The following is a 13,349-nucleotide window of genomic DNA, read 5'->3' as shown; positions in this document are numbered from 1 at the left end:
GATTTTGTACGTTTGCCCACTGACAAAGAAATTATCAGTCTATAATTTTAATGGTAGGTTTATTTGAACAGTGAGAGACAGAATAACAACAAAAAAATCCAGAAAAATGCATGTCAAAAATGTTATAAATTGATTTGCATTTGAATGAGGGAAATAAGAATTTGACCCCCCACTCAATCAGAAAGATTTCTGGCTCCCAGGTGTCTTTTATACAGGTAACGAGCTGAGATTAGGAGCACACTCTTAAAGGGAGTGCTCCTAATCTCAGCTTGTTACTTGTAGAAAAGAAACCTGTCCACAGATGCAATCAATCAATCAGATTCCAAACTCTCCACCATGGCCAAGACCAAATAGCTCTCCAAGGATGTCAGGGACAAGATTGTAGACCTACACAAGACTGGAATGGGCTACAAGACCATTGGTGCGTTTATTCGCAAATGGAAGAAACACAAAATAACTGTCAATCTCCCTCGGCCTGGGGCTCCATGCAAGATCTCACCTCATGGCATTGCAATAATCATGAGAACGGTGAGGAATCAGCCCAGAACTACACGGGAGGATCTTGTCAATGATCTCAAGGCAGCTGGGACCATAGTCACCAAGAAAACAATTGGTAACACACTACGCCGTGACGGACTGAAATCCTGCAGCGCCCGCAAGGTCCCCCTGCTCAAGAAAGCACATATACAGGCCCGACTGAAGTTTGCCAATGAACGTCTGAATGATTCAGAGGAGAACTGGGTGAAAGTGTTGTGGTCAGATGAGTCCAAAATCGAGCTCTTTGCCATCAACTCAACTCGCCGTGTTTGGAGGAGGAGGAATGCTGCCTATGACCCCAAGAACACCATCCCCACCGTCAAACATGGAGGTGGAAACATTATGCTTTGGAGGTGTTTTTCTGCTAAGGGGACAGGACAACTTCACCGCATCAAAGGGACGATGGACGGGGCCATGTACCGTCAAATCTTGGGTGAGAACCTCCTTCCCTCAGCCAGGGCATTGAAAATGGGTCGTGGATGGGTATTCCAGCATGACAATGACCCAAAACACACGGCCAAGGCAACAAAGGAGTGGCTCAAGAAGAAGCACATTAAGGTCCTGGAGTGGCCTAGCCAGTCTCCAGACCTTAATCCCATAGAAAATTTGTGGAGGGAGCTGAAGGTTCGAGTTGCCAAACGTCAGCCTCGAAACCTGAATGACTTGGAGAAGATCTGCAAAGAGGAGTGGGACAAAATCCCTCCTGAGATGTGTGTAAACCTGGTGGCCAACTACAAGAAATGTCTGACCTCTGTGATTGCCAACAAGGGTTTTGCCACCAAGTACTAAGTCATGTTTTGCAGAGGGGTCAAATACGTATTTCCCTAATTAAAATGCAAATCAATTTATAACATTTTGGACATGCGTTTTTCTGGATTTTTGTTGTTGTTATTCTGTCTCTCACTGTTCAAATAAACATACCATTAAAATTATAGACTGATCATGTCTTTGTCAGTGGGCAAACGTACAAAATCAGCAGGGGATCAAATACTTTTTTCCCTCACTTTAGATGAATGGATGGATGGATAGATGCCAAAATAAAGGTAACACCAACATAAACTGTGTAAATAGGGCCCACCACGAGCCAGAACAGCTTCAATGCACCATGGCATAGATTCTACAAGTGTCTGGAACTCTATTGGAGGGAGGCTACACCATTCTTCCATGAGAAATTCCATAATTTGGTGTTTTTTTGATGGTGGTGGAAAAAACGCTCATCAAACCATTCAGTGACCACTCGTGCCCTGTGGATGGGGGCATTGTCATACCATGGGGGCATAGCCAAAATAATGGCCAAAATAATGGCCTGCCCAGCATTTTTATACACGGCCCTATAAATGAAGGGATGGTAATTGCTTAATTAACTGACTGTATATACAGTGAGGTCCAAAAGTATTTGGACAGTGACACATTTATTGTTGTTTTGATATTTTCATCCATTTCAGTGAACCGTTTAGAAATTACAGCACTTTTTGTACATAGTTCCCCCATTTTAGGGAACCAAAAGTATTTGGACAAATTAACTTATGTGTATTAAAGTAGTCAAAGTTTTAGTATTCGGTCCCATATTCCTAGCAAGCAATGACTACATCAAACTCTACAAACTTGTTGGATTCATTTGCAGTTTGTTTTGGTTGTGTTTCAGATTATTTTGTGCCCAATAGAAATCAATGGTAAATAATACATTGTGTCATTTTTGAGTCACTTCTATTGTAAATAAAAATATAATATGTTTCTGAACACATCTACATTAATGTGGATGCTACCATGATTACGGATAATCCTGAATGAATTGTAAATAATGATGAGAGAGAAGATTACAGAGGCACAAAGATCATACCCTCAAAACATGCTAACCTTACCTCTCACCATTACCAATAAGAGGGGAGGTTAGCATTTTTGGGGGGTATGATATTTATGTCGCTGTAACATTCTCACTCATCATTATTCATGATTCATTCATCATTATCTGCAATCATGGTATCATCCACATTAATGTAGAAGTGTGGAATAGTATGCTGGTGTTTTTGAAATCCCTGACACCAGGGGTACGTGTTTAGTGCCACAGAAAAAGACAATGAGTGCTTGCTTTCATGACGAGCGCCCCAATATGCGCAACCGTGAAATGCGTTTTATGCAAGGATCCTGAGGCCTGTCATCTCCAGGGCCCTATCCCTTGATGTGTACAGTGATATAACATGACGTCATGTCATTGGCAAATTCTTTATATTTGTGAGTCCTCTCAGGTCCTCACTGGAGATCAACCTCCTGCGAAAAAAGAAACATTTATTATATATTCTTTACTTATTTCAAGGAGCGGCAAAGTTGTCTGAGGTGGTGATGCTGACTGATGTAATGTGACAGATTCGGGAGGCCTCCAGGGGAGCCCTTCTCTTCTCTGTTCTCTCCGTGATGCTCATATCACAAGCTGTGTGCTGCTCCAGACGGAGCTTGGCACGTCCCTGACAATAACGCACTCCATCTCGGACTCTGGGCGCCCAGGACCTGAGGGTACCAGTAACTGCCCATGGCGCTATTCGGACATGCTACCTCACCAGGAAACTGCAGACTTTAGACGGCTATGATTTGGATTTGGAAATGCGATCTTAAATATTTTACAATCTGTACAATCTACAGAGTGGCAGAGCCGAGATTCAAGGATACTTCCTTCACATGGTTAGGAAATAACAGTTGTTGAACTTCCCTTTGGCGCAATTCTGCAATAATACGAAATGCTCTGAGACCACGTTCAATTCTGAGAAGCACCTGTCAATTGCCTAGTGCACATTATCTAATTGGACAAGGATTTGGCAACTATGGAATTAAGTTGTCAAAGAACAATGTTTCAAACTTGTGAGTTGAGGTTTGGCGTTGGTTCTGTCGTCTCCGATGTGGTAGCCTAAACATCAATGGATACATCAATTTGGAATACAAGTCCCTATTGTCGCGTGTTTCAGGATAAACAATGCTAGTACTACTATTGAGATTACTGTGCTTTTCACTTTGTAGCGAGGTTGTTTTCACTCACATACACGGGGAGAAGACAAAGACACATTTTACTCCTAGACATGAGTATGCCGTCGCTAACGGGAATGTACACAAAACCAATAGTAGCCAGAGCTGGCACTCCGCGTATGGCAGAGTTGTCAACGAAATGGACAGTAAAAGGGTGCATACCTCAACTGCATCGTCTTGGGATGTGGTTAGGTCATGGGTGGATAAAAGGAATGGGACTTCATTTAATATGAAAAGAGTTATGAATGAAAGAACAATAGTGCGCAAAAGCAATTCGTCAAATGGAACCGAATATGTTACGTTACTCGAGGATGAAGAGTCAGAGAGGCGCAAGGTGGAAAAGTTGGACACAGAGAAGCATGCAACCATGGAAACGCGGGATGGTGTATATGGTCATTTAACCCCCTCCATGAGACATAAGCGAGGAGGACACCACCATAACGAGCACAAACGGATCTGCAGACACAAAAGAGGGACTATAGGCCGTCGGAGAAGAAATGTGAAGGATGGCAGTAAAACAGAGAACAAAATAAGTGAGCCAACCATTCTGTCAGATGCGTCTTTGGATGCACTGCTGACCATGTGGGAACCGCTGCCTAAACCTATGGCCCAGAACCAGTCAACAGACTTGCCATTTGATGCCAGTGATTATGAACAGTTCACTTTGCCAGACCTCCAAGACTATACCCCACTAATTCCTCTCAATCCTCAAACAAAGAGAAAATATGTCAAAAACCCCTTTTACCCCATAACAGCAGAATCATATGGGGCATATGCGATCATGATCATTTCAGTCATAATTTTCACTGTTGGAATAATTGGGAATATAGCAATCATGTGCATTGTGTGCCACAACTACTACATGAGAAGTATTTCAAATTCTCTTCTTGCCAATCTCGCCCTTTGGGATTTTGTTATCATCTTTTTCTGCCTGCCGATGGTGATATTCCATGAACTGACCAAGAATTGGCTGTTGGGGGAGTTCTCCTGTAAAATCATCCCCTATATTGAGGTAATGTCCACAAGCTATTGTGTTACTTGAGTGAGTGTTATGATTGGGTGTTGAAGTGGGGTCCCTGTTCAAAGTCTGCTGTCAATAACTCTCTCTTCCTTGTCACATCTACATTCTATTCTGCTTGGTATGTACTTCATACAACATGCAATGATCTGTGCGCAATTGTGTGCACAGCCTGGTCTCATAAACTAGACATAACATAGTAAATGTAAATCTGACACAGCATTTAGAATATGTTACATTTGGTATGGTTACATAAAACAGAAGGTTGCTTAAGGTAAAAAATAAAGGAGGGTGATTGGTTGGGCGTATAAGGCGAAGATCTAGCAACCCAAAGGTTGCGTGTTCAAATCTTATCATGGACAATTTGAGCTAATTAGCTACTTTTAACCACTTACTACATTTGAGCTACTTTGCAACTAGAATGTTAGCTAACCCTTCCCCTTCCCCTAACCGTAACACTTAACACAGGTAGCCTAGCGGTTAAGAGCGTTGGGCCAGTAACCGAAAGGTTGCTGCTTCGAATTCCTGAGCCAACTAGGTGAAAAATCTGTCGATGTGCCCTTGAGCAAGGCACTTCATCCTAATTGCTCCTGTAAGTCGCTCTGAATAAGAGTGTCTGCTAAATGACAAAACATTTTAAAACACTTTTAGCTAACCCTAACCTTAACCCTTTAACCTAGCTCTTAACCCTAACCCCTAGCCTACCTAACATTAGCCATCTAGCTAACGTTAGCATTAGCCACCTAGCTAACGTTAGCCACAACCAATTAGAATTCGTAACATATCATATGTTCATAAATTCGTAACATATTGTACATTTTGCAAATTCGTAACACATCAAATAAATTGTAATTCGTAACATACCATAAAAAATTGATGATAGACATCTACAAATTAATACATACCGTACCAAACGTATCATATCATACTAAATGGAGTGTTCGGATTTACGTACAGAACAATACAAAATGCTCTGAGACCAGGTTGGTGTGCAGTGTACCAGGTTTAGATTACTTGTTCTCCAATGTCACCTCAACCTGTTGTTTCAAACTCTTAGTTGAGCTGTCACTGGCTAGATACAGAAGTAAATGCCCCTAAAGCAACTTATGCTCAGAGATAGGGTTACAGTCCTACTTTCCCTACAGTCTAAACAATGAGGCAGTGGTCTGAAACTCACTAGGCCTCAGTAATTACTGCACAGACCCACACCTATTATTGCATCAGTTTACCATGTCTGTTTCAGCCGTAAGGCAGCTCTTTTGTCAGTCATCTATTGTAAAAGATACAATGGTCAAATTAGGTGATGAGGGATCACATAGACATTGTGCAGAGCCTCTAAAATAACATGTTTTACAGAGTTAAACAAATCTAAACACACAGTACAGTATATATATATTGTAGCCATAGCATAGGTAACTAAAGGGTCTGTATTAGCACACTTGTTACTACATACTGCATGTCACATGTGATTTGAATGCTGCAGGACGATATTATGAAGAGAAAAGTCTGTTATTGACCCTAGGATCTATTTAGACAGGGAACAGTTTGTACACAGTTTGTACACAGTTTACAGGCGTCATCGACAGGTCCTAGAGAGAAACTTTTGTTCCAATCCAGCACTAACATACCTGTTTCAAATAATCAACCAATCATGGTCTTTCATCTAGATCACAATAAGCTAAATCAGGTGTGTTAGTACTGGGCTGGAACAAAAGCCTACACACCCACTAGCTCTCCAGGATCGGAGTTGGAGAAGCCTGAGTAAGAGGATTCAATGAAGATGCATTGTGCCGCTTTCTACATTAAGGATTAATCTGGCAGCCCAGGAGTTCTGCTGATAGAACTGAGCCGCTTTTCTCACAGGATATCCACCTTTCAAAAAAACAACATTAGTTGGTTATATCACCTGCTGTCTAAATGGAACCCAGCCAGACGCAGGTGCAGCTAGGGACAACACCCTAGATCAAGGTTCCCCAACTGGCGGCCAGCATGCAGAATTTGGTCCGTGGGTGGTTTTATTTGCCTCCCCCCCCAGCTTTCTGAGCAAAATAATAATAAGGTTTTTTGTTTTTTTTGGGACATAAAATAATGTCAATACACCAGGAAATCAGCTCCAAGTGATTTTAATTGAAGAAATATGTTCCTAAGGATTCTCACACATAATAGAGAGACACGTGATAGTATACAAATGTAAGCAAGGTTTAAAACTGTTATGTTTTATTCAAACATTATATCTGTATGGGCTTCTTGCAGTCAATTTGTAGTCTACAAATTATTTGTAATTATGTTCCGGCCCCCTGACCATCCGCTCAAGAAAAACATCTGCCCTCGGCTGAATCTAGTTGATGATCCCTGCTCTAGATCTTATGCATTCCAAGAACTTGGAACACCTTATACAATTTGCAAAACAAACTGTGATTGAGGTCACAGCATTAAAACTATGCACCTCAACAACTATGCATTTTCTTGGTGAAAGTAGCTTTGTTTGGAATAAACGCAGATGTGAAGAGATTGGATGAGTATAATCAACACATTGACGGACCCACCTTGTCCTTGATAGGCTAGGTGCAATTTTCCCTATGGTTTACACCTATCCAATCCTTTCAGATCTCCACGAGTGCAAAACCCTAGGGCTGGGTGTACCTGTCTCTGTGTTTTATGCAGTCCAATCCTCTACTCTTCTACAGACCTCTTTGACTTAATCTCCTGCCTTTTACCAGTCAGTCTGTTCTCACAGTTGCGGAAATGTACTTCATGTAAGATGGATGAATGTTGCAAGGGTTCACTATCGTACTGTGGGTCCTGAGTGCCTTTCATGGGAAATGTGTGAATTATTTACCCGGAGAAGGAAGCACACTCCTTTTAGAAGAGGAAATCATCTAGATTAAAAAGCTTCTATGGGTAGCTAAATTCATCTGTCCGGGCGTACATATTGTACATAATGACAACAAGACAGATAAACCACCACACAAAGACCCAAACAATCCAAATGAGTGACGCTGTATAAAGTGTCTGTAAACTGCTTAGTGACAGTGTTTGTAAGTCCAATTCTATGCCAAACATTTAGATTTTACATTTTAGCAGACACTCTTATGGAGAAAGACTTACAGGAGCAATTAGGGTTAAGTGCCTTGCCCAAGGGCACATTGACAGATTTTTCACCTAGTCGGCCCGGGGATTCAAACCAGTAAACCTTTCGGTTACTGGCCCAATGGCCTTAACCGCTAGGCTACCTGTCGCCTTGTAGGCCATTTTAAAACCACAGTCCCAGACCTAGCACTTGAAGTCTCTTTGAGTTGCCTGCCTCCATGGTAAAAACATTGAATGGATAGCGGTAGCGGCATCCTAGTTATGCTAAGCGACTTGGTAATCAAGCATTTAATGGAGCGTAATTACAGAAACAGTGGGGACATTAATTCTAATGGCTCCTGTGGCAACTGAAGTACCTTCAGTCACATGAAAATGTGTCATTATGGACACAGAGGTGACAGAGGTTAGTTACACGAGGCCTGCCCGCCACTATTGACATACAGTAGCCCTGGGGGAAAGCTGTCATGTTGACGATGATGGCCAGTGGCAAGTGTTTGGCTGAAAGTGCTTAGTCTTGACAATACAGTGAAGCGACATGAAGCAACAACAAATGACCAAGACCCTCAGCTTAACGCTTTACACATGTGGGAATTGGCCTATATGGATAGGGCTAAATTGTAATGTTTCTTACAGAAGAAGGAGGAAATGCATAAGCATGGTAGGCGGCAGGTAGCTTAGTGGTTAAGAGCATTGTGCCAGTAACCGAAAGGTCGCTGGTTCTAATCCCCGAGCCGACTAGGTAAAAAATCTGTCGATGTGCCCTTGAGCAAGGCACTTAACCCTAATTGCACATGTAAGTCGCTCTGGATAAGAGCGTCAGCTAAAGGAAAAAAAAATTAAATAATAATAAAATAAAAAATTGGTAGCAATTGAAAGGGAACCGTTTGGAGATGATGGGAAAATTATTAGACCAAAGTTGAGGACACAAGACTGAATCCAAACATTCCACTGTTGATTTTATATGCCATTTACATTTATGGTACTTTTCACCGCATTTGTTGATAACGAAATCTGGAAATACTCTGTATACATTCAGTAACATGATAGGAATATTCCTGGAAAATGTGGGGTAGGTGCAACATAAGACAAATAAATGACAAGGATTTAAGTGAGAGGTCTAACGGGTGTCTCCAAGTGGCCACACACCTCTCCAAAGTGTGCACTGTTCCTAAGTAATTTCAATGATCTTTTATGACTCAAAGAAAAGTCTTCAACTATAAGGTGCTTTTCTTTAGCTCTCCTAGCTGTGCCGTTGAGGAACGAGCAAGCACACTTGTAGTTGTTTTGTTTTGAACACAGCGCTGCATCCCCGCCATCACACAATTACTGTTGTTGTTTACGCAATCCAAAAACACTCACTCACAATCATTTGAAAGCTTGTTATATTGCCAACATGACTAGTTAAGTTATAAACTATGATCGTACAGTGTTAGGCTTTCAGAAGGCAATTCAGAGAAACAGATCGTAATTTTGGTGGGCATACTGTAGAAAGGAGTCATGAGTGCATTCAGGTGCGTGTTCTGCAGAGAATTTTCTTCACAATAGACAAACAAAGGCTCATTCTGTTCAGAACAACCCAGGGTATGACGCCATGTCATCTTGTAACTGTACATTTAACATAGTGATCATAAACATTGACATGACATGAGTTTTATGACATGGAAATGTGAAGTGCACATTTGAACTTAGGGTGTCTGGCTTGCTTGTATGACATCAAAGCGGTATTTATTATAATCATCAACGTCTCAGCTTTCAAAGTACATAGAGCCCTCTTAATTTACAGCATTTCCCTCACTCAGACAATTTTTCTTTTTCACAACAGTTGACCAATTAGAGGGAGGGATGGGGTCAACTTCTTGTCACATAGGGGTGCTCAAATTAAGAACAGCTGTCAGTCAAAACCCATACAGCGCTGTGAATTGCACAGCCTGAGCTCTGACGTAATTTATAGCATTTTCCTGTACAGCCACTGCATTCCAATTGAAATGCTTATCAGTGCCCAAATCTGCAATTACATACAAATGGTGCTGTATGTGAAGTGCAACAGATCTCTCTCGTTCTCTCTCTCGCTCTCTCTCTCTGAGGCCAGAAGGACCAGACAGATCAAAGCCTGCCTCTGTACGTCTGACAGTACTCATGGCTTCTCTGGCTCAGGCACTGGCTCCTGTGTTTATAGCTTCCTCGGCCAAGGCCCCTAAGGAGGCAGTCACAATGATCAAGCCTAGCAACAAAACAACATAACACTACTACACGCTGTAGAAGACAACACTGAACTTAACACTCAATGTTAAATGCACATTTGTCTCTGAGTTCTGTGTGTATTAGCGTGTAAGATTTGGGTGAAAAAGCAACCCCATTTGCAGCATTTTTGTGGTTGTATTATGATAGCAAAAAATTTTAGCATAGTGAAGTTCTGGGTGTAGGGATAGAGATATTGCATTGAGATATTAATCTCCATGCCTCATGGTCTGCAGTTTCTATTCATGTTATTTAATCATGAATATGAGCTGGCTCTCTTGCCAAGTCCATAACTCGATCAGGCTAAGAAATTAGAAAACAGCATACTGTAACCATCGAGGACTAGAATTGGGCTCCCTTGCGCACAGCACGATATACTGTGCACCTTCTTTATCACGTTACAAAGTCATCAATATTATAAGTTGTTGCTCTAAAAATAAATGTGAGTCTAAAGATCACCCTTTTGGCATCCACCTGTAGTCTCCCCACTCTTTAAAACAGTATCACTCATAACACATTACTCATGGCTACTTTCAAACATCTCAGTATGGGAAATTAGGATCTAGTGTGCGATGAAGGACGGAAAAATCTGTTTGTCATTTATTAAAACAAGTGTGGACCTTCGAGTTCTCTATTAACAGAGCTGTCAAAACATAACCTCTTTATGGATGACTTCTCTCCCTCTCTCTAAACCTGTTGATGTCTAGATTACTGTGCTGTACCATTGTCATTCGAAAATTGTTCCAAGCGGTCTTTAAAACACGGATGGTTTACAGTGGACACATTCTTTTGATCTTTTCAGAGAGCAACATGGCTCTGGGGCCTTGGTATTTTATCCAGACTTCCCAAGGTGCATTACAATAAGGAGAAGTATCTGGAGACTGGATACATTTTCTATACTTGTTTCTCAATCAATTGTTAATGTGGAGTAATAACACATCAACTGGATAGTATCTTACCTTCTCCTCCCTGATCTTTGTCCTTCCAGGTCGCCTCCCTCGGGGTTACCACCTTTACCTTGTGTGCCTTGTGCATCGACCGCTTCCGCGCTGCCAGCAACGTCCAGATGTACTACGAGATGATTGAGAACTGTGCCTCCACAGCCGCCAAGCTGGCCGTTATCTGGATCGGGGCTCTCCTATTGGCCCTGCCAGAGCTCCTGATTCGCCAGTTGGTCACTGAAGATGGCTCGCCTCCGGATGTGACGCCCTGCCAGCGCTGCGTGGTTCGTATCTCCACCGAGCTCCCCGACACGCTCTACATGCTGGGCCTGACCTATGATGGTGCTCGCCTCTGGTGGTACTTTGGCTGCTACTTCTGCCTGCCCACGCTGTTCACCATCGGCAGCTCCCTGGTGACCGCCCGTAAGATCCGTCAGGCCGAGCGGGCCTGTGTGCGCAGCAACAAGAAGCAGATCCACCTGGAGAGCCAGATGAACTGCACGGTTGTGGCGTTGGCCATCCTCTATGGCTTCTGCATCATCCCTGAGAACATCTGCAACATCGTCACCATCTACATGGCGGCAGGGGTGCCCAGACGGACCCTGGACATTCTCCACCTGGTCAGCCAGCTGGTGTTGTTCTGTAAGTCGGCGGTGACACCCGTCCTGCTGTTCTGCTTGTGCCAGCCCTTCAGCCGGGCCTTCCTGGACTGCTGCTGCTGCTGCTGTGATGAGTGTGGCCCGCCCAGGTCTTCCACCACCGCCACCACCAGCGAAGAGAACGAGCACGAGTGCAACACCACCGACCTGGAGCTTTCGCCCTTCAGCACCATCCACAGGGAGGCATCCTCCTCCTACACCACTGCAGGGACCCACTGCTAAGAAGTGTCAAAAGGTCATGACCTCCATCAGAAGTTACAACTGCCCTGTGAAGAGGTCAAGAGGTCGGACTGTAAACCTATTGGGCTGGTTTCCCACACCCAGATTAAATTTACTCCATTGAGAATGCTTGCTAGTCAGGGGATAGGCTTAATCTGAGTCTGGGAGACCCTTACAGTTAGGATTAGTAAATGTTTTATTCCCAACAATTTAGGAATTTAATCGATATTCTGGATAGAGGACACACCCTATTCTAAATGTTCACTTAATTTCCTGAATTGACTTTGAATTTAATTGACGTAAACTCTGGTGAACATATGTGTCTCGGTTTACTCAAGGGCAGAGTTGTGTATACATGATAAACTGTCCATTTGTTTACAGAAACCATACGGAAAGAAATACATATGAATAGTTCAAGTCAACATTTTGAATTTATAGCAATTTGTTTATTAACTCACCAGTATTTTCTCTTTTTGAATTTGCACTGAAATCTTACCATAATTATGATAAAAATGTTGGGTTATCATGTTTAAAAATATACATATATTATGTTGTCTCTTTCTGCTTCCAGAGTGTCTCAAATGGAAAACAATATATTGAAAATGGCTGGTCGTAGTGTATTGTGTTTTGCTGATAATGGTGATTCTTGTGAATCAGTTCAAAGTTATGCCTAGCTCCCTTGCTATGTAAGTATATTATTCAGTCTGTATTTGATAGCAGAAAACTGTACGATACACTTCAGTCAGTCAGTAAACTTACTGGAGTGGTGTTTTTTTTTTTATCTCACTTTAATAAATAAATAAATAAATAGTTTGACTGAATGTTTCTTTGACAAAATGTAAATTATTCGGTACCTTCATATAAAGAATAAACAACCCACTTACTATTTAGGGATTCATATACCCTCTATCAAAACTGTTAACCATTATTTATAATTCTACTTGATCGTTTTGTCTTGGGGAACGAAACATATGTGATAATATTCTCCAGAGGAGAGTGGTTTCCTGATAATGGCCGGTTAGCTCTCAGAGAGGGGGAGCTGCTCATCTGGCCACCGTGACATCATCACTATCCACTCCCCAGAGTACACACAGCAGCCCTTGTTTCCCTACCCGTCGCCAAGGCAACCTCAGGAATCTACTTCTCAGCTGTCTCTGTAACTTCATGGTCGGCCGAGTGGCAGGGAGTCAGGTCAGATGCTAGGATGGATGGAGAGAAGGGTTCACGGCATTGGACTTAACTAGGGTATGGTAAAACTCATGCATTTCTATGAAGATGGTCTGTTATGGTCGGTTGTTGGCTCCCTAGAGCTCATTTCAGACGTAAGCCTCACTAACTGCTAACCAGAATGTTTCTGGCTGGTTCAGTTCAGCCTTCCTTGTATATTTATCCCTTTTCTGAGGCAGTGGACATTTTTTTCCTTTGAAAACAGTTTCCTAGGATCATGTGAAGATTGAACATTTCTGGAACATGCTCGACTTGAATGTCAAGCTTTAAAAAAAAAATATGGTCAAGAAACATCTGTGCTGATAGGAATGGCATAGATGGACAAAATCATATATATATACAGATGAAGTCGGAAGTTTACATACACTTAGGTAGGAGTCATTAAAACTAGTTTTTCAACCACTC

The 13,349-nt window shown here is 42.2% G+C and overlaps 1 protein-coding gene across 1 annotated transcript; it reads left to right on the top strand.

The window, feature by feature from the left end:
- Positions 1-4,387: 4,387 nt before the first annotated feature.
- On the top strand, positions 4,388-11,720 carry LOC311135372 (prosaposin receptor GPR37-like; the record flags this gene model as incomplete). The annotated part of the gene is made up of 2 exons (XM_084169311.1): positions 4,388-4,564; positions 10,887-11,720. 2 exons carry the CDS (start codon positions 4,388-4,390, stop codon positions 11,718-11,720), a joined length of 1,011 nt encoding a protein of 336 aa, XP_084025437.1.
- Positions 11,721-13,349: the final 1,629 nt, after the last annotated feature.

The sequence above is a fragment of the Coregonus lavaretus genome (assembly GCF_964263955.1).
Source record: "Coregonus lavaretus genome assembly, chromosome: 9".
NCBI lineage: Eukaryota > Metazoa > Chordata > Actinopteri > Salmoniformes > Salmonidae > Coregonus > Coregonus lavaretus.
This window is presented reverse-complemented; position numbering and strand designations above follow the sequence as displayed.